The following is a 21,752-nucleotide window of genomic DNA, read 5'->3' as shown; positions in this document are numbered from 1 at the left end:
CGTAGCCTTCTGCCAGGCTCCTTCCAGTTTTAGCACAGTTCCACCACATTGGCTCTTTTGTCTCCAGAAGTGCTTCACAATGAGGCAGTTTCACAGAACTGATCTGTTACATATAGTAAAGCTAGAACAATGCTACTAAATGAACTGTGAACAGAGTAAGAATCCAACCCTATGTTTAGATATGGATCATTTAACTGATAATACAGAACACTTTTTTTCTTCACAGTTTCTCATCCAAAGAACAACTATTCCTCAAGAACACCATGTAGTTCAGTGCTGTCTTCTATGACCTCGCATGTAACAACTGGCAAGCAAAATGCACACACACGGAAGTCCTCCAAGAACTCTGATAACAAAACAGCCAGCACTAAAGTACAAGGTCATCTTTCTTCCAGTCCTACAGAATCTTCTTCCCAAGGAATCCCAACAAACAAGCAGGTAAGAAGCCAGTTATGAACTAAACTAAATTAGTTCAAAAATTTCAGGAAAATATGCAGTATTGAAAGTTGTCAATACAACATCAAATACTGGTATTGCAGTCCACATATTTAATTAATAATTTCTGAAAATATATAAGTATGTACTTTCCAGCTTCATTTTCAAGGCAATGTGAACATACAAGGTAGAAATGGCATACCAGCAAAGACCACTGTCTGATGTTCAGAAGTGAGTGGCAGTTAATAGACTGAAAAACAAAAGCCCTCCATAATAGCTAATTGCTCTACGTGCTACAACTGAGAAACACTTTTTCCTGATCCTTGACAAACGATCAGTTGATGTGCTGTTGAAGCATGATTATTAGATAGACTTTGAAAGTGGAATGCTGCCAGGTTTAAAAGCATATTATTTCAGAAGTTGTATAGTACAGCTTATAGTACAGCTTATATACAGCTTATAGCTAAGTTGATGTGAATTTTGTCCAGTAGGGATTTTAGGCTCAAGTAGGTGCCTGAAGGGAAAGATAGGAGCATTATGTTATGTCTGCATGTGGCATGGAATCAGCTGTCCCAGGCAGTCACGCAAATAAAGCAATTCAGCCATTTCCCACTAAGGATCAAAGCTTCCTCTGAGCAAGATATTGCCATGGACATCTCTCCCACTATGTGGATTCTTAACTTGACTTTCATTCACATGTGAATTTCTGTTCTTCCACAGTCTTGCTGTAGTATTTACACAATACTAAGAAACATATGTTCGTGATTTTGGAAAAAATTGGTCAGCGTCAATTTCTTCAGTGCTTCTTAACTGCTGCTGTTGAGACGTCTAGTATTTCATCCCCTTTTCTGTATTCTCTTGAATCCTGGCAGATGTTAATTTGGTGTCAGCAATGTACCTGCCATCTGTATTTCCAGGCTGCTCAGATGTAGCATGCCACTCTTAGTTCAGTTTTTAAGTGTAACAAAGAGAGAGCAACAATCAAAACTGTAGAGTGTTTTCCCTCTTCTAGTTACACTGAAAATTTTGTTCTGCAATTTTGGTTAGTTCTGACTGCTGTGTTTCTTGTCTTCTTGGAAGGATTCAGATAACCTAACAGTTATCCAATTTCTTTCTGGGTAGAATGGGCCTTCTAACCAGAGACGAAGATTCAACCCACAGCACCAAAACATCCGGCTCAATGGATCTCTTAAGTCCCAAGCTGCCACTAATGAGGCAGATCAAAATAACGTAAAGAGTGGTTCCAGGTCTGAACACAGAAGACAGCAGCATAACAGCTTCAGATCTAAAAATAAAGGAGCTATGAAAAATCAAGACCAACCCACAGCTACAAGGACCACAGAGAATCCAACACACTCAGAAAAGACCCGACGAAAGCACCATACGCCAGACACGGCGCATCCCAGGCCTTTCCAAGGCAGTGTCGGCAGGGTGTCGCAGTGCAACTTGTGTCCCGCAAGGATGGAGGTCTCTGCTGACGCCACTGTTCTTTCAGTGCCAGCTGTGACTCTAGTGGCTTAAAATGTCACCGTGACAGCAGGCAGAGAAAATTTTAATCTCTTCATTTTAGTTTCTTGCTCGAGATGCTTGTTGGTGAAGAAAATAAGTCAGAACATAGTCATTTTAAATCTGTTGCTACTTAAAACTTGACAGTATCTTTATTACTTACTAATTATCAAAATCAATTCATACTTTCAAGGCTTTGCCCAATATGTTCACAGTTATTTTGTCATGGTAGTACAGAATCTTACCAAAGCAGCATTTACTTCTTAGAAAAAAGAAATCTAGATTGGAAAAATAATTTTATAATTAAATTCATAATAGCAAAAATATGTTGTAGATATGTGGTTATACCACATTATTGTTTTCTAGAGCAGCCTGTGTTAGAAGGATCCCAGGAAGTTCGTATGCTGTGATCTGCAATGAAATCAGATAATCTTGTAGAACTTTTCAGCAAATCTCTATACACCTCTTTCTTTCTGTGTGTGTATACACACGTACATGCATGCACACTGTATATGCAGAGAATGTTGTTATATACAAGAACATTTGAAAAAGCAGTACATTTGATTTTAGCTTATTATTCCATAATCTGAGGTCTTTAAATTCAAGTATAAATTGTATTAAATGTATTACATATTGGTATTTTTCATTGACAAACTATTTTTATGAGGCTGAGGAAAAATGCTCATTTCTTAAGTTCTGAATGTATATAGTCATGGCACAACCCTATTCTCCATCCTTATAAGCCACTTTTCTATGACTAGTTGGATTTATTTTTTTGCATATGAAAAATTGCAGGTGTTCTAGACTTGAATCCGATTTATTTTTCTATATTTTTGCTGTAGGAACCATCTGTCCATAACGAGAGCTACGACTAATAAATTTGTTACAGCAACATGCAGCAGAATATGGAGGTACATATTTGAGCAGATACTACATCCTTCAGAATTTTCTATTAAAATAAAAATCTTACTTAGTCTTAATGTTCTGATTCTGTATTTCAGAAAACCTGTTTCTTTCAAAAAATTAAAATCTTTCTAAAATATTCTGGTGTTTGCTGCTTTGCAGTGCCTAACCTTTGTGACCTTACTCAAATTGTGTTTACTTAATTCACCTGGTGTCAGCGAGAGGCTTTCAGCTGAGTTTGGATTGGACCAGGCTTTTGATTTTAGCTCGATTCTAATGCCCCGAGTGCATGGCAGAGACCCTTCCCATGAGAGCCACCTCCATCCTGGACATACTTTTAATATAGTTATTGTTTAACATAGTAAGGTGTCAGAATCCAGACCTGGCATCAGGTGAACTAGTGGCCTAAGTGTCAGAATCAGAAAGGTGGAAAAGGTCAGTAAGAGCAGGAGGCTTGAGTGTCTTTAAAAGTTGATTGCTCGGTTACTGTTTACTATTGCTTTTTGCCAGTTTCCTCTGCCTGATTTCTGTTAGCTGACTGCACGCTTCCTTAGTACCGACTGGTTTACTTTTCCTCTGTGGCTCTTGAAAAATAATCTCAAAGTGTACAGTGAGGTGCATTCCTTATGGGCAATTTCGATTATTTTTATTTCTTTTGATGTCTGTATACCGTTTTCCACCTGTGAATATTGGAAAACCTGATTCTAAAAGGCAAATAACTCATCTTCATCTGGAAGAATGGTGAAAGAAAAATGAAGGTGCATAGGTGAACGCTTGCTTTCTTAGCATTGCAAGCGCTGCTTCCATCCTAGTTGATTACCTGTCATGCTTTTAAGCCTAATGTTTTGAGTAAATGGAACTGAAATTCCAGAATCTGTGTTTGCGCACCCATCAGGTAGCTTTTCAAAATTTGTCTCACAGTTTTTTATCTGCTGTAACCTCACTGTAAGAGATGTAATTATAATTTCCATGCAGATATTACACAGGAATGTAATTATATTTGTGAAATTTATTATGTTTCTTCTTGTAACCCCTCCTAAAGAAAAGAAAATCTAACTTATCTGTAGTGACTTTTACTCCTTATAGCTTCTCCACTCGACAGGAGTAATGAAAGTTATTTTATTCCATAAATCAGCTTCTCACAAGCAGGCTTCTGCAGATAAATAAAATCTGTGCCGTAAGTCACAACAGGAGCACCTTGCACCCTTCAGTACAGCTCACCTTCCGTGTGCTGGAGGCTCAGTGTGTGACAGACCCAGGACTAACAGGTGAGAGACACCATTTCTCTTCAGACCAGGGTGCAAACACATGTTCTTTGAGAGGTGGAGGTGTGGGTTTGCTTGGGCCGTGGGCAGGCTGTGGTCTGAGCGGCGCAGCAGCGTGGTTTGGTGTTGCAGTGCGTGTTTTAGCTGCGTTACGTGGTGGTGCTCTGACGTGCAGCTGTGTCAGAACAGCGTCCCTTCATCTGTCAATTCCTGTGTGTCTGTGTGCTGGGAACTGTAATTGAACGCTCTTGGGCCCATCTTCAATAGAACTCTTTTTTTATTTTCTAACCACGGAGCTACGTGTGACACCCCTTTTAACGTGAGGGATTAGTACAGGGGGGCAGTGAGGGAAGTAAGGGCAGGGCAAGGCTTGACTTTCAGGCCAACTGGCTTTTTTTTAAAAAAGCCCCCTCAATTTACAAAGCAAACACAGCTGTCTGGCATCGCTCAAACACAAACATGGAATTCCCACTGCACTTTGCACACCCTTTCCAAAGTGGAAACACACCTAAAAGGGTGGTATTTTAAAGCAGGTTGGGTTTGTTTATCTTCTCTGTGAAATTAAGCTCAGAGTAAGGACAGAACTCAGCAAAATAAAGGACCAAATATGCAGTGGGAGACTACAAAGAGAAGGCAACTTAACACAGCCAAGCTAATTGGAAAACTTGCATTGTTTAGGCATATTTGGAAAAAAGGTTAAAAAAACCAAAAAACCTTACTTAATGTGTTTCAAAATGTCACCCTGAAATTAATAATTCTGGAAGGGAAACATTGATCTGGTAGTGCTTTCCTGCACCCTGTTGTTGTAGGGGAACACCTGGTCTGAGCTCGTATGAATGGCAGTTCTTATTGTGAGTCTGTTTCCCCATGCAGGGACTGGGCTGCATCAAGGTTTTATAAATGAGCTATGTCCTTCCTGTTCGTGTCCTTGTGAGTACAGCAGAGGCACCATGAGCTCATCCAGAGCTCTCAAGTTCCAGTGCTGCTGCCAGTTACCCGCATGAGAATAGGAGAGAAATTTGCCAGAAATTTGAGACAATACAGCTACTTTATTATGGCAAACTGCTACAACAAACTGTACTAAAATGTTCGTGTATGTGGTACCAGAGACTAGAATGAGTGAAAAGATAGACCTATAGGTAAGGGGCAGCTTTGAAAAGGGCCAAATCCTTGATGCAAACTCTGGGCACAGTACATAGCTGATCGTGTCACCCTATACATTTGCAAAGTCATTTTCAGCCAGGAGTGATCAATTCGTGTATAAACAGCGAGAGTTTTTGGCAAGAGGAGAATTCTTTAAGAAGAGATACCCAAAAAGCTCAGAAAGCAGCAAAGGTGTGTAACATCAGCCTTAACTGTTTCTACTGCTTAAGATTTTTTAATTAAAACCTGCTGCCCAAAACAAATCTAGATCTTTGTGGGGCTTCTTTGCTACAGAGTATTTACAGAGTTTTACTTCTTAACCACACGTTGATTGTGTAGCTGCAGCTAAGAGACAGACGGCTTCAGTCCTGAGTTTTTGATGGCACAACTGGCCTCCTGTTTTTATCAGGTGAGAATTTGTACTTTGTGGATAGGAAAGAACTAAGAAGATGAGATCTGCTTGCTCCTGGGTAATGATAGTATTTCTTTTTAGCCATAGTAACATTTGAACTACATAACGTTTATTATCTAAGCAATTTAATGTATACCGGTTTAAAAGAGTACTTTTCTACTCTGGAAGAGCCAGTAGGGAATAAGCAGAACAGTGTGAAAGAAAAAAAAGGTATAGTTTTGGTATTTCTATGGTGGTTCAGCTAAAAACATGCCTGATGACAACTCCCTGAGGATCAGCGGTAACATGTGCGTGTCACATGAAATAATGTCTGCTGGCTTACATCAACTGCACGTGAGTTCTCCATGCTCTGAAGCACACAGATCACACAATTACATCTGTTTGAAACACATCGTGATGACAATAGACTCTCTGCATCCCAGGCCCATGTGTGGTCACAGAGGAGTAATTTTTGAGAAGTTTAACTTGGAATCATATTTTTTTTTCTGTCCTTAACCCATACAATGCTGTATCATTGATGCTTTGGAAAGACAGTAGTGTGAAAGTGAGCACTAAACAACTAGAAAATTGACAGCATTTGGGAGAAAAAAATAATGCATCAAACTACACTGGTGATACGTATGTCAGCCTGTAGAGCGCAGCTGTTAGATACTGGTAATCGTTAGATTACTAAACTGGAGTGACTTTCTGAAGGTGGTCTTTTCTGAACGTGATCTCTTCTACAGGGAATGATAATTTCACAAAGATTCCAAGTGAACCATTGTCACACCACTTGACAATGTGGCTAATCCCGCCTATAAAAGTGTAACTCACCTTTAGTGGTTTTCCCACTCAAACTATCTACTACGCACATACAGCATGTCACAGCTTATTAGTGCAAATGCAGTACCAGCTAGTATTTGGGTAGTTGAATTAGAGAAGTAAAATGTTAAGAAAATTGCAGACTTTCAAGAAACTTGGGAAGATACAGTTTTGAGGAGGTTTGACTGTGCAGAAAATTCAGACTTGCAGAATTTGTGTTTCTTGTTCCAGGCCTCAAAAAGCAAAGTCATTATCGAGGTTAAGGGATGACTCGTCCTTGGACTGGCAAGTTACACTTGTTATCAGCCACTGGCTTCCCAGAGAGAAGATGAAATTCCACTTTACTTCCACATTTTAAAAGGCTTTGGGTAGATAAGTAAGTGGAAGATAAGTATTAAAAACTGCTTTTCAGTCAGATTATTATGGAAGACAAATTTCACAAACTTAGTGTAAATGATTAATTGCATGTCCAAAGAGTAGGAGATTACATTATGTTAGTATCTTCCTCTAATTTTTGACTTGTCCTTTCTTCAGTGAAACTTTTTTTCTTAGGATAGGAAGAGCCTTGAGATTGTTGCTTTTTTAGGTTTATTTTTTAAGAAAAAACATTAGTTTAAAGATTCTAAAGGTAAGCTGGTCTTCAATATACACACCAATAGCAGAAAATTACAGTATTGCACACCTTTACAGTGACTGCTGTAAATGGCAAAGGGTCTCCTCTAAAAATATGTTAGTACATGAAAATTTGGGGTTTTCACTTGTGCAAACGTTTCAAGTCCTAGTGGTTAGGAGAAAAGCCTGAAAATGTGATTGCTTCTAAATGATCTAGAAAATAAAACATTTAAAGAACCCTTCTATAATTCTAATAGTCTCAGGAATTTTAAGAACATTGCATTTGGCAACGTGATAGGACTTCTCAGCGTTTAGGAACAGCAGTATTTACTGTGCTGGAAAAGCAAAAGCAGTAGCAAAACCAACAAAAAACCCCAGCACCCAGCTGTAAGCAGGCAAGGGCACAAAAACAAAGCCAGGTTTTGTTCACTGATTCAAACAACTAAAAGGCCTTTTTAAAATCAGTGAGCCAAACTTGGCTTTCCTCTGCTGATAAAAACATACAGCAGCTCTTCAACACAGTATCATTACTCGAAATTTACCCTCGTACAAGAAGGTCTCCTCTGTCCTGCTCTGGGGGAAGGAGGGGTTCTTTTACCTTTCTTCAAATCAGTTCACCTTTGTTAACTGCTTTGTTGTCCCCTCCAGGTCACACCACGTTAGGAAAATAGTACCCATATGCCTCGGGTCAATGGAAAATTTGTTTTCTCCCCAGGCACCCCTTTCCCTTCCTGTATTGCTGAGTTTTCTCACTGCGTACAAGCAACGGTGGTTCCCTTAATTGCTCTTAATAAGAAAATATCTTCACCATAAGTACCAGTAAGTGCATTCAACTTAGGGAATCTGCACAGTACTCTGTATGTTGCACACTTGTGGCAAACTTTTATCTAATAAAAGCTACTTATTGTTACCTATTTTCCCTCACTTTAAATATGCAGATAGAGGAAATCACAGTTAACATTAACTAGAGTTAGTTAAAGTTGGTAAAGAGTCTTCTTTGCTGTGCACATGCTCCCTTTAAAAAGGTCAGTTCTACTGGTGTAGCCTGACAGAAATACAAAGGTGAGATGCTGTAGTGTTAGACTGCACGTGCCCTGTGTTCGAGGGTTTCTTCAATCAATTTTTCTTTCTCCCTTCCCAACATCTAAAATATACCTAGAAATAAAGCAGAAAACACACTGCAGTGCTCACTTAAAACAATTTATCCCTATGCTTTTCACGAACTTTTTCATCATCGTTGAATGAATTGAATTTGAATAAATGACCACATGAGATGATGATCTCTTCTTTGACCAAATGATGCAAAGCTATCCAGTCTGTCAGGCTGAGTCAGGCGTTATCCATCCACTTGATCATTCTTAAGCTTAATACTCTCTGCTAATACAGCTGGTTCTTTCTTGTTTAGTACCATAGAAGTAGCAGGAGTTTCAACAGCAGCTCTGTCCTCTTCCTTTGTTTTACTGGACGCAGAAGAAGGTGGCCAAGATGGTGCCATGAGAGGAGTTCGCTTCAGCTTTACTACCCGGTTGCCTACGGGCTTCCTAGAGGCTGCGCTCTTGAAAGTGGCTTGAGATGGTGTCCCGTTGTCAGCCCCCTGCCTTCCACAGGGCACCTGGGAGTCACGTGTGTGTGTTGCAGATGGAGTTTTAGAAGGTACTTTGTGCAGCGTCAGACTTTGGCTGTTGGGTCGCTTAAGAGTCACTGCAGAAGGAGCAGCATTGCAAGCAGCTACCTTTAATGCAGCTGAATTCTTGACTTTGATATGGGTGCTTGTTGAGGGACCTGAGAATCTAATTGGCTTGGGACCCACTTTACATGGTAAATAGTCCTCCTCTTCAGTAAAGTTGATTAATCGTCTGTAAAACAAAGAACTTTAAAGAAACAAACTATATACATAAATTATTCTTTTTATAACATTATTACAAAACAGACAATCTGGAACAGCCACCCACAAATCCGAAGTTCTTTTCAGTGTTACAATATCATTTATGATTCTTAACTGTTCATCATTATGATCAGGTTTGCTTTTATATGAATAGTACCAGCACTCTTCTACCTGTGTGTCCTGGTTTGAGGTAAAACAGAACCAACTTTCTGTTCAGTAATTTTACTTCATTGCTAGGCCTCTTCTAACTCTCTAAAATTAACAGCATGTTGTGGAGAAAACTGTTCATTCTCAGAGCGATAAGACCAATGTTTGTACTTCATGCCAAGGAACGGTATGCAGAGAGGCTCTTGCTTATACTTATTGTTATAACAACCAAGGTCAGCCAATTTCATCATTTGCCCAGTTGGAGGGTCAGAAATAGAAAAGCATAGAGGGGTCCCACCTGTGGGAAGGAGGGTACAGGGCAGGTGACCCAAACCTGACCAAGAGGGTATTCCACCCCACCTGCCCCATGCTCAGTATAAAAGTTGAGGGATGAAAGGGTCAGGCTTTCTCTTTCTTCAATGGCTGATGTCAGAAGAAGACCCTGTCTGTTCATCTGCCTTTGATCCAGATGTGTGTTCCTGACTCCAGAGCTGGAATCCAGTTCCCATCCATCACTGAGTCCAGTCTGGAACTTCCCCAGAGCCTGCTGGTGATGACATCCTGGGAGCTTGATACGGTTTTGTATATATTGTATCTATTTTATTATTTCCCTTTCAATATTATTATTTAATTAGTTTATTCATTCTAAACTCATAAATCTCTTTATCTGTCCCCCTTTTTCTTCTGGAGCGGGACAGTGGGGGGAGAGCATCTGTTGCCTCCATAGGCCAATTTGGCCTAAACCACAGCACTGTAAGTAATATTACACATTAAAAATGGTAAAAAAAGATATGGTGCACAAACTAAGTGAAAATCAGTGAGAAAGAAGGCTGGTGGAGTTGTAGAAGTAAAGTATTAAAATGCTACGGATTAGGTACAAAATCCACTAAATACTAGCCTGATGTGTTTTAAGTTACCTACAAAAATGTAAGACCCAGCTACACAGGAACACAAAACATAAGAGTTCCACACTATGTAATTTGATAAAAAAAGGAGAGAGAGATTGATTCTTTCTCCCTCCTCCATTTCTTTTCTATAATAAATTATTATAGATCAACAATTATTCAAGATAAAATGTTATTTTAAAAAAAGCTATGTAAGAAAGCCTATGGTGTCTCACGGCAGTTATAATTGGTGCAAAACCAGCATCTTTAAAGTATTACACAAATGTTGTTTCTCAGTTTTGGCAAAGAAAAACAGATGGATGCCTAGAAGATCTTCATTCTTCAAGGAAATAATAAATGATGCCATAGAAATCCAGGAGCTGGATTTAGAAATCCTGAAACCTTACAAAACAAATGCTAGGCCAGGTCAGAGGGATGATCAGTAAATATAAATCAAAATCATTTTTGGAGAGATGAAGAGGGGCAGGGAAAAGGAACGTTGAGACCAAATTAAACTCAGATAATATTAATAATGCATCAATGTATCAAACCAAAAGCTTTCAAACTGTGGGTCTCTTGCTGGCTCCTATAAAGCTACTAAAACCTGGTAGTAGAAGAAAGAGTATGTATGAATCGGATTACATCTAGATTTTGAGCTGACAAAGAAAAGCTGTAGCTTTAACTACCCTGGTTGTCAGGAATGAAGAAACGTTTAGCTGGTGGGCCAGTACTGTAAGCAGGCTATCAACTGTGAGAGCCACTAAAGAACCACTTAAAAGACACACTACAAAAGCATTGCTATTCTTCAGAGTGCTTGCACTTTGGATTTTAAAAGATCTGTGAAATGCCACAGGGATTCATGCAAAAAAAAAATTAATAAATGCACAATATCTGAGAGTAGTATGTCCTGTTATTGCTGTTATAAAACTGGTATATGGTGATGCTGTTCAAACAGAAAGCCTGCAAATAACCTAGTATGGGGCTTTCCTCAGAGCTGTAAGTTTCATCCTAGATCAAAAGAACCACCAAAACAAAAGGGAAAGCTTAAACATTCAAAGATTTGGTGCTTTTAACAGTAGCAAGGGGGTAGAGGTAAAATATCTTCAGTAACTAGGTTCATTTACAATATTTCAAGACAGAATATGGTCTCACCAGGATCACTGCAGTACATTAGGAGTTTTAGCTGAAATCTGAACATAGTTTTTTGAAGGCACAGAAGAATAGAGAAGACAAATCAAAGCAGAGAAATAGGAGATAAAACAGGCAATGGTAGTAAAGGAGCATTCAGGAATATTTGTAGGCTGTTTAGCAATCCAGGGATGAAACGACTACAGTCCTTCTGGTTTGAGCTATGAAAAGCAAAGAATGTGGTATCAAAAAAAAATGGGAGGCTGGTGAGATAGGAGTTTTCAGCTGGATTGTTGTGCTTATGTGATGCTATGGCTGCTGCTGAAATGACAGTGTGGCCAGGAACAAGGAAGTTCAGCAGGATCCTTTTCTCCTGTCTAGCAGCAATAGAGGCTGTAGGGTGGCCCAGATAACTGTGTAGCTGCACCTGCAACGGCTGCTTTTGGGTAATGGATTGTAGACAGAGGTATCACTGTAAAACTGCAAAGAAGAAATTCTAGAAATTCCTTCTAAAAAAGAAAGGCATCTCACATATGTGAAAATCAGTTAGCCTTTTAAAGTTTTCAGTTAAAATTCTATTTTAACAGTCCACTTAAATAATACTGCTCTCTACTTTTTGAAATTACTCCTTCGCGCGCTAAAGTGATGTTTTAAAGACTGAAGAAGTAAATAGAAGAGTTTCAGCAACCTAAAAAAGATAATTTGTTTCTAGCAAGTTATTTTCTGCAAATAAGCTCTCTGATTATAATACACCTTTTAAAAATGCAAATAGAATAAACAGCAAAACCTCAACATTTGTAGCTGTTCAAAGAACCTGAAGTTATAAAATTGTGCTGTATTTAAGCTTTATTTGAAGCCACCTATGCAAATCAGCATACCTTTTATGAACTGGAAGCATATGATGGAAACTCCCTTTCAAAGGGCGTTCTTCAAGAGTCCAACATTCAATCAGCTCCCGAGGCACTCTCCAGTAGCTGACACCTGCATCTCAAATGGAGATTGTATTGATGAGCTGAGAGAACGTAAATCAATGTTATGTGTGTATACACCTGGCTAAATGAATGTGTGTATTTTATTATGTAGAACTTCAGCTTTGAAACTATGCTGACGTGAACATTGCTTACAGCCAACGTGCTTCTAGGGGTCCCCCCAGAGCGCCCAATGCCAACAGGGCATCACCCCTTGCCTGTGGTGGCTCTCACTACAGCTATTCATTCATGTCAACTCATGTCATCTTCTTGGAATACCCCTTAAGACTTTTTTTTTTTTCTTTTCCAAATAGCAACTACCATGGCATATTTTACAATATGTTACTTACTGAATGAGTGAACATGTATGCAGAGTTTTTATTATAGTTAATTGGCAAGTATTTTTCTGTAAAGAAGTAGTACTACTGATATAAAAGAAAAAAAATTTAATACGCTACCTCTCCCTTCCCAGGCATCGAAAGCATCCATCATCTTTTTCAACTCAGCTACAGAGTAATAGCTCCAGATGTATTGGACGTTATTTCCCACTTCTCTAGAAGTATTGTTTCAAAGGTAACAGTTATGCAGTAAATCTAGTGAAGTCTTTAAAAATGTAACACTGATGAAATGTATCATTCTCTTTACCAAATCCTAACTATAAGGACTTAATAGTAAATGCTCTGTAAAGTAGAAAGGAAAATGTTACTTAAATTTCATTATCGTTTGTATAAGAGGTTCTGAATAGCCATTCTCCTATGATCTGTGTGTCTGTGAACACCCATTGCTAAAAATGAGTGTTCATGAAAGAACAAATGTTCATAAAAGAACAATTACACAACTAATGGTGTAAAACATATTCTTCTAAATCTCAATCATTTATTCAAAGGAACAACACAGTAGGAGAACAGATACCTGATACTATGTGTCCAAATACTCTTGGAATAAATATTAATGTTCCCAGCCTAAATTTAGGAAAATAAGCATGTTAATTATAAAGATGATGAAACATCGAAAGCTCTATCTTAATCATGTTTCAAAAGGTACACAGGGAAGTACGCTTCTGACTCTGTATTGTGGGACCAAGAGAAAGACAAATTGCTTCCAGACACTCAAAAGTACAGGCCTACCAGTAACATACAATTACTGTTGTAAAAATACATTAATAGTGTAGTAGAGATGTCCATGACCTCTAAAGAATTAAAACCGTTTCCTTTAATCTTCAGTTCTTTTCAGTGTTAAATAATTCTTTCAGCTGTCTTAGAAGACTGCAAAATACAACTGCATGAATCACAACCATCTCTGTGAGTACTTTTTCTGGATGGGGATTCATTTGCTGTATTTAGTGTAAAAAATGTCCTAAATCGGATCGTAATTTTAAATGGTTGAGACATTTTAAAAATAGCAAGTAAAACATAATTAGAGCTTACAGCAACTGCGTGCTTGTCACCTTTTATGGAGTATTGAATGCTTGTACTCCTTGCTAGTTTTTATCCTTATGTTTGTTTGTTTGTCTAATGTGACCATTTAAAAAGCCAGCTGTTTTTGAAGCTGGAAAGAATCTGAATCTTTCTACAGATTTATAGTACAATAATGTTATGTTATGCTACATATAATATTATTTAGGTATCATTATAATATGTGTGCTCATTCTCACTTTGTAGTGCCTTCATGTATTTGACAGTAATCTTACCTTTTGTAAATGCTTTTACTATGAATTTTCGTTCCTAGCTCCTTATTAATTGCATCAGTCCCATCAGCTCTTGTGGCATACACACCAATAATTTTACTTTCACAGCTTGCTCCAGAAGTGTGGAGATAGTGCAGGACCCAAACTGTAGGCTTGGTACAAACTAAATTATAAGAATTGCAGAAATCTAACAAAGCCTGGGAAAAAAACCATAAAATTTAAAAATACTAGAATATTAATAAAAATACAACATTTTTAGTTGAATAAGCTTTCATATTTAAGTTTTCTTAACTGTACTGGTGGGCTCTTTTAAGTAAATCAAGGAAGTAGTTTATCTAGAATAATGTGTGTAGTATTTCTTATCTGATGTTACCAGAGGATGCTGTAAAACTAGGAGAAAAATCACAGAAAGGCAACAGAAATTCTTAAAGGCATGGCAAATCCCTAATATGAAGAGAAATTGGAAGGTCTGGACATATTTTATGCTTTTCAGAAGAAATTAATAAGGGAGAATGTGAAACATATGGAGCAATAGCATACTAAGAGAACATAGGTGACTGTCAGGACTAACACAGCCATACCTGGTAATGTGAATTAATTTCCAATCAGTTAATTAGAATTAGCTTTCAAGTTACAATACTCTAAAACAGACAAACCTTAGGGGCTTAAATACTATATTAATTTTAGTTTCTCCTTTCTTGTTCTAAAAAAATGTCAAAGTACATTTTATTTTTCAAGTTTTAGGATGAATTTGTAAAACTGAAAAAACCCCACCCAAACACCTTTAACGGATCAAATCTAATCTCAAATAAAATATGAAGCCAAATAGGGAACTAAACAATGTCATTCCTACAATGCAAGTTTTACAGCAGACTTGCATGTAAAACAGAGTCAAATTTAAACTGTTGCTGAATTCCAATGATGGGAACTATGCCTGCATTGTTAACTCTAGGATCTCTCTAACCAAAAACTCTGAATTTACTGGTGATTTAATATGGTGATTAAAAAGTGCTAATTTGCATGTGCTGTAGTTTCAGTATCTGATGCTAATGAGTGATGTGGATTACAGAGTATATCTTTAAAAATGTAAGAAATGTCAAGACCTTTTTAAGCTCTATATTTGACCTTAAAGAATAAGTCTCCATTTCATTGGCCAAATGGTCAGACAGACTGTATGGGTAAGGGATGCCAAAATAATCTGCTTCCTCCTGCAATGCAATTCGAATTTGTTCATCTTCAGGAATCCGAACTTCTCCATGAAGATAGTCCAAAAGATATTTAAACAGGCTTCCATCTCGATCAATTAGACATGCTCCTGAAAACATAAATAAAATGATTTAAAATACTGCTTCCAGCAAGCAAAGACAGACTTGCCACGTTCTACCAAATCATCAAGTAAGGTCTTTATATAAAACTTCTGTACTAGTTTTACTTGCTTAGGGGGAGTAACTATACTTTCTCTATTATTTTATAGCTACTACTCCCTGGAATATTTCTTATTTGAAAATAGAATTCTTAATACAGTAAGCATTTCTTTGGGATTTCAGTGAAATCACTGATCTGCATAGGACCATGCCAACATACAACCTCAGCTTTACAGCACTCCATTTAAAATGCTGAAATTTAAATCTAGACACATTTCTAATTCTCAGTACAGATATATCTTTTCTCGCTGTTGGAGACGTATTTTCAATTTTGGATCTAGGCAATTTAAAAGAGTTAAAAGTAGCATCACCTCCAGTACACATCTAGTCTAACCATCCCTGAATATTGCTCAAGTTTTACAGTATTTTTTTCTTTCTTTTTCTCTCCTGTGCCTGCTGGGCGCAAGGACCAGGTACAGAAATTGACCAAACTATACACAGCTGTACAGAATACAACTGCGACTGAAAGATGGTAGCAAAGACCTGCCTGTAGAAGTAGTAAACATTTACAGATATTTTAAACAGTCGAAAGTGTACAACAAGGGATTACTATTCTCCATCCATCATATCTTTAAACTGGACATACTTTGGCAGGACTTCCAAGTCACAAACAAGTGTGAAATTTGACCCATGAATAGTTTTATTCAAGCTTTCATATCAGGCCATGAGGGTGGAAAATGCAGTCTTTACTGGGTAATGAAGTATTCTGAAACAAAGATTAACCCCAAATCTCTTTAGGTAATGAACAGAAAGAGTGAGATGCCTCTGGAGAATATGGGAGGTCATAAGTAGGATCCAAGTTAAATGCCAAATACTCTGCCAACTTCAATTTTATCTATTTTCATATTCATACTGAAGAAATACATTCCAAAGCCTCAGTGTGGAGTGGTACAAGGCAGGGGTAAGCACTGTACAAACACGTATGTTTGCATATATGAATTAAGATTAATTACTCGTAAGTACAAAGTCATGCATGCATAACGTTGATGTCCTTGAATAAAGAAGTCAACTGATACTTAGCAGATTGGGAAAACAGATACACTATGAAATGGATAAATATATATAAAAGCATCTTTTTGTAATAGAACTCCCTAATCAGAATGTCATATTTACAGCTTGAACATATTTACCTGATTCATCAACTTTCAGAGGAAAGCGTCCGCTAAACATAGAAGCTAGCATTGAATCCTTAAAGCGGCATAAAGACTCACGCCTGGCTGTGTATAAACAGCCTCCTACGTTAAGTTGTAGAATATCCTGGACATCTTCAGTCTTGCCCTCTTCCATTGCATTTGCAAATGATGATGTTAATTACAAGCTATTCAAACCTGTAAGAGATGCAAACAGCAGTAAATCTAATGCCAGTTAAGAGTGAACATACTGTATACAAAACCTAAGCATTAGCTCAGCTCTTACATGTTTGTTACGTGCTACTGTGAAGCGGCTTTGAAACAGGTCTAGAGACACATTAGGGCAAATAGCCAAATATTCTACACCTTTACTATAAAAAACTATGGCATTTTACTTTGATAGGAAACACAGAAGCTACATTTTTGAGACAAATGGGTAAGCAGAATTATGCGGTAAGTACGTGTGAGCACAGCACTGGAAGGACATTTTGGGAAATCTTGGCTTTGAATATAGTTAAATTAATGCACTAAAAATGCAGTAACTTTGTACTAACAATAACTTGGCTTCTTTAAACATGATCGTTAATTAGGGCTGTTTTAACTAGTTTTTGAAGTTGTCACGTCACTAAGGCCACATTGCAAATAAATAGTTTTACTTGGGCCTGCCTTGAGCTCCCTGCAGGAAGGGGGCCCTGTCTGGGCAGGAAAAAAATTGGCACAAGAAAATCTTCAATACGTTTGGGATTTTTGGTGGATTTTTTTTTTTTCAGAGCATGCCCTGTGAGGGGTACAAGCTCCCACAACGCGCCTTTTGCCCGGGCACCTGCTATCGTTTCACCAGAATTAACGGGTACGCTCGCAGCCCGCGGGGGAGACAGCCCCCCCCACAGCAGGCCGGGGCGCTCCCTCCCTTTCGCGGGGCGTCGCTCCGCCAAAAGGGGGGGAAGCGCCCCCTCCGCCCCTCCGGGATCCAGCCGGGGAAGGCGGCTCAGCTCCCCGCCCGGGGCCGCCCGCAGAGGCCGCCGCCATCCCGCGTTACCTGCGCCGCCGCCTCCCGCGCCAGGGCCGCGCTCGCCGGGCCTGGAGCAGGCCGGCCCGCCTGAGGGTCTGCCTCAGCTCCACAAAATGGCGGCCGGACAGCAGGAAAGGCCGGGCCGGGGCCGAGCGGAGAGAGGAGAGAGGCAGCCCCTGTGGCGCGGGGTGCCCGCGGCGCCGTCTCCCTCCCCAGGGGCACCGCCGGGCATCCCTACCCGCGGACGTGGCGGGTCAGCCGGGTGTAGGGAGCCCCGTGGCTCTGCTGCCTTCCCCGCTTTGTCCGGAGGGGGTCCCTCAGGCACGGCTTTGCTGTCCGCGTCCTCTGAAGTGAGGCTGACTCGTATAAACTCGGCTACTCTGTAAGGCGGAAATCTTTCCTGTTTTTTTTTAATGCAGGCTCAGGAGTACTGCAGCCTGAGCTGTTCTTCTAATACTGTAGCGCTCCCGTTTTACTTCACGGTGGTCTCGGAGCCCTTCTGGTCAGCCTGGGCCAGGGCCACGGCTTCGGCCCAAGGTGGGAGCCCGAGGAACAGGCTCTGGTTTCTCTTGTGATTTTGTGTCCTGAGGTGCAGCACTTGAGGAGGGTGATTTCACCAGGGGGATGTGATGCTGGTTTGTGTTCTGAGTCTGAAGGTGGACAGGTCCGTTTTGGTTGAAACAGGGAGCAAAGGCATTAAAAGCTAGCCTCGGATCAACCAGTGTTTGTCCCTTTGAGCAGACCAACTTGCTAGCTTGTGTGCCAGAAGCAGTCTAGTTTTAGATAATATATATGAATGCAGTCATCACAGCTTTTAATTTGCTTTCCTGATGCTTGCATGTGAAATATGGAGTTCTGTGTGAACTACTAACGCAGGCCTTTCTAACTGAAATATTCTATTCTAAAATAGCATGGATGAATGCAGGTGAGGTGTTCCGCCCTCATACAGCCATTTCACAAAGTGTCCTGGTTTGAAGTAACACAAGGGCTTGCAGAAACAGTGTCCTATTAAAAAGAGATTGCCCATGTCTGACATACAGTCACCTGCTCAGCAAAATGCATGCATAAAACAATGGAAAGGGGAAAAAACTAGGTTCACGTTATGCTTTTACCTCGTTATGAAAATTTTCTGTACACAGGAAAAATGGTTCAGAGATACAGCCATATTTTCTGAAACATAAAAGTTTATTTGTCTAGTTACCACTTAAATTTGTAAGTAAATAAAAAATAATTTCTTTTTTGCCATAACATACAGTAAGAACCTCTCCCTACGGATACAACTACCAAATAACTAGTAGTTGTGTGCAAAAGTTAATAGGGCCAAGCTCTAAGTTTCTGCAAACTTTCTGGTAGGTATGGGCTGATTATGTTTAGAAAATATAGTAAGGGATAACTAAATCCCAAATGCTAACAATATATTTTAACTGTTAAATAACTGTTTTTACTGGACTTTAGTTAAGTCTACACTGCACATATAAGGAATGTGCCCATATTGTATTTAAATAATTTACCTTAGCAAATTAACTCAGTTATATCTGTTACAAAAGACAGACTTCTGGTTTGTTTATAACCATAGGCTAACTAAAATGTTGTTTGCTTCCTACTAACCTTCTTACTATGTGAGAAAATAGTTAATTACTGAGCTCTTACTGTGTGAGAAAATGGTTAGTCACTCAGCTGGTAGTGATAATGAGGAGACAGCTAGAAGTAGTTAATCACTTCAAGGTTCTCTCATATGTCTCTCATAGTTAATTGGTACTCCTATACCAATTAAGAGAGAGCTGTGGCTACTTCAAGGAACATCCTTATCATCCTCAAGAAGCTGGCAAAGTTATGGTAAACTTTTAATGTCCTGAGATGACTCAATACCTTAAGACGATAATGTGGGGAAGGGAATCCCTACCCAAACGACCACAAAGAAACTCACACCTGCCTACAAATGTTTTGCAGGTGCTGCAAAATTCAATACACATGTGCAAAAGGGCTATTCAGTCACCTTAATGAATATGTAAGCCTAGGTGGAGTTACTTATTAGGTAGGTGGAATAATTAGAATCTTTGTGTATAAATAATAGATGTGTGGCCCTGGTAAGGTGTGCTAGATTTGTGGATTTCCACCTAGCTGACGTCAAATAAAACAATATCTCCTCTCTAAACTGCTTCTGGTTTTGAGAGCTTTTGTTTCAGGTAACACCCATATTGCGTTTAAAGAGTTTATTTACCTTAGCAAATTAACTCAGTTCTATCTTCAATTCTTAATAATTTTCATCTCTTGTCAATCCTGGCTTTTTACTCAGTATTTCCCTTTGGAGGTGTTTTGTTACCATATTAAGGTATTTAAAACTTAAACCACAATTGCTAAAGGGTCAAATCAAAGGACATGTAATAAATAATCACAGAGCAGCCACAGTTCCAACTGCGTAGTTCTCTGTATTGTGATCTGTTACTACATTTTGATTTTGAGAATGCCTAAATATTCTTAGGCTACTGTATTTTCAGTTACTATTTAGGACCATAGACTTGTGATTCAGAGTTCCCTTCAGTCAAATGAAGGACACTGAGGTAAAGAGCCAGTTAAATCATGTTGCACCTGGTCCTAGAAGGGAGGTAAGAAATTCTGTTTGAAACTGTGTAACTCTGAGTGATCGCTCACTACTTAGAACTTGCTTCTTTTTATCTCAATTCAGCTTTGTATTACAATGGCAGTTAAAGCCACCCTAAATACTTCGCATGTTTCATTTTCCTTAACAATTAAGGATGCTACAGTTGCAGCAGAGGGGAAATGGTGTAGGGAGCACCGTGGCTCTCATGTGCTGGCTGGACTGTCCTTGGCTAAGAGTGTACCCGGAAGCCAGGTCTTTGATGCTTAACATGTAATTAATTAAACAAGCCCACAAGTTACATGCCACTGAATGCAATGCAGACTGATAGTTCATGACTGTTGGAATTCCTATAAAATAAGGGAAAATAAGTATAATAGATTATTTTTGTGGAATAACAGCATGTGGTTTAACTTTAGTAAGGATATACTGCATGTTGTCCTTTACTCACTGGTTCATACATAGCAATTGCAACTTAAATGTCAGCACTGTTGTCAAATGTTACAATGTACTTTAAGTTATAAACTTCCAGTTCTTCTCATTCTAAAGCATTGATTTAATGAAGCTGCAGCTTTCCATGCTTATTTTCTCCTTTTAGATTGCTTGGTTTTGTCTTAAAAGTCTGAACAATGTTCCTTTGTGTATTTCTGCATTGGGGTACAATATACATGGTTTGAGTCAATATATGTATACACACGCAAACAGTGCAGTATGTAAGTATCTGCAATATGGAGATTTAACCATGTGAAGCATCATTACAATTCAAGATCAGTGCAGCATGTAGTGGGTATAGAGACATGCAGCATGACCAGCCTGCACGAGCAAACTGCCTTTCTCAGGAATTGAACACAGGGACATTTTTGTTTTGCTTTTCACTAGTTTCCAAAGGAGGCCAAGCTTATTTGTGTGTATATTTGTGTTTTGGTTTACTGATTTCAGTCAAATTTGACAGGAGGAAGGGGCATTAAGAAATGAATTTTCGTTAAGCTTGTGCAAGAAAAGGTGTGATTAGAGGAAAACCTATTCTTAATACTATAATCTCAGGAAAAACTACAAGTCTTGTCAGACATCAGAGAATCCCGGAGGGAGAAGCTGTTCTACATCATCTACCCACCAGAAGTGCTTTAGTCATAGCTCACACTTTACTGGACCTGACAGGATTAATCAGAGACGGATTTGCAGGTACCTAGTAAAACACAAATTCAATACAACGCTTCCCACGTGGTTAGGGCTGTTACAGCAGGTCTGTCTCTGCCTGTCTGTCTTTCCCTCATTCCCTCTCATTTCTATTCAGTTTAAAAACCAGTCATAGGATCCCAAATGGCCAAAAACCAGAATTCTGCTCTTAATATATATTTAAGATATACACCCTGGAGGGGTTCAAGGGCAGGTTGGAGGGGGCTTGGAGCAACCTGGGCTGGTGGGAGGTGTCCCTGCCCAGGGCAGGGGGTGGCACTGGGGGGGAACTTGAAAGGTCCCTTCCCACCCAAACCATTCCATGACTCTATGAATTGGCACCTCTCCGTGTGTTACCGGCTTCTGCTTTGATCTCACCCGGAGTTTTGTTTGGCTTTTCCCTCCCCGGCTGCCGGCGGTGTCAGGGAGCTCTGTGGGAGGATTCCTGGGTTTGCTGCGGTGGCTGCTGATTCCTAGGACACTGCTCAGAAGTTTGGGTTGGTGTCTGTGTACACGGAGGGCTCGTTGCACAGTGGTGTTCCCCTGCCGGGCTCGGGGCTGACGGCCGGCTCCCGAGGGAGCTTCGGAGCCGCCGGTGCCCGCAGGGATTCCTCTGAGCTCACGTCAGCTGGGTG

At 39.5% G+C, this 21,752-nt stretch overlaps 2 protein-coding genes across 3 annotated transcripts in view; one reads left to right on the top strand and one right to left on the bottom strand.

Moving 5' to 3' along the window:
- SPATS2L (spermatogenesis associated, serine rich 2 like) overlaps nucleotides 1–2,984 on the top strand; it is a 134,324-nt gene extending 131,340 nt beyond the window's left edge. The window contains exons 12-13 of the mRNA XM_014954578.1: nucleotides 227–438; nucleotides 1,558–2,984. Of these exons, the coding sequence (XP_014810064.1) occupies nucleotides 227–438; nucleotides 1,558–1,956 (611 nt within the window). The 3' untranslated portion in view covers nucleotides 1,957–2,984. The remainder of the gene's footprint in view (nucleotides 1–226; nucleotides 439–1,557) is intronic.
- Nucleotides 2,985–7,036: 4,052 nt separating this feature from the next.
- Nucleotides 7,037–17,712, bottom strand: KCTD18 (potassium channel tetramerization domain containing 18). 2 transcript variants are annotated; one of them, XM_014954680.1, is made up of 7 exons: nucleotides 17,370–17,712; nucleotides 16,331–16,528; nucleotides 14,880–15,091; nucleotides 13,780–13,973; nucleotides 12,548–12,642; nucleotides 12,000–12,102; nucleotides 7,037–8,933 (listed from the first exon to the last, which is right to left on the bottom strand). In XM_014954680.1, the coding sequence occupies exons 2-7, from the start codon at nucleotides 16,485–16,487 to the stop codon at nucleotides 8,414–8,416; spliced, it is 1,281 nt and encodes a 426-aa protein (XP_014810166.1). In that variant the 5' UTR covers nucleotides 16,488–16,528; nucleotides 17,370–17,712; the 3' UTR covers nucleotides 7,037–8,413. The 2 variants fall into 2 exon arrangements, with proteins under 2 accessions (XP_014810166.1, XP_014810167.1); XM_014954681.1 differs by having other exon boundaries at nucleotides 17,581–17,708.
- Nucleotides 17,713–21,752: the final 4,040 nt, after the last annotated feature.

This window comes from Calidris pugnax, unplaced genomic scaffold, assembly GCF_001431845.1.
Source record: "Calidris pugnax isolate Ruff unplaced genomic scaffold, ASM143184v1 scaffold103, whole genome shotgun sequence".
NCBI classification, from domain to species: domain Eukaryota; kingdom Metazoa; phylum Chordata; class Aves; order Charadriiformes; family Scolopacidae; genus Calidris; species Calidris pugnax.
This window is presented reverse-complemented; position numbering and strand designations above follow the sequence as displayed.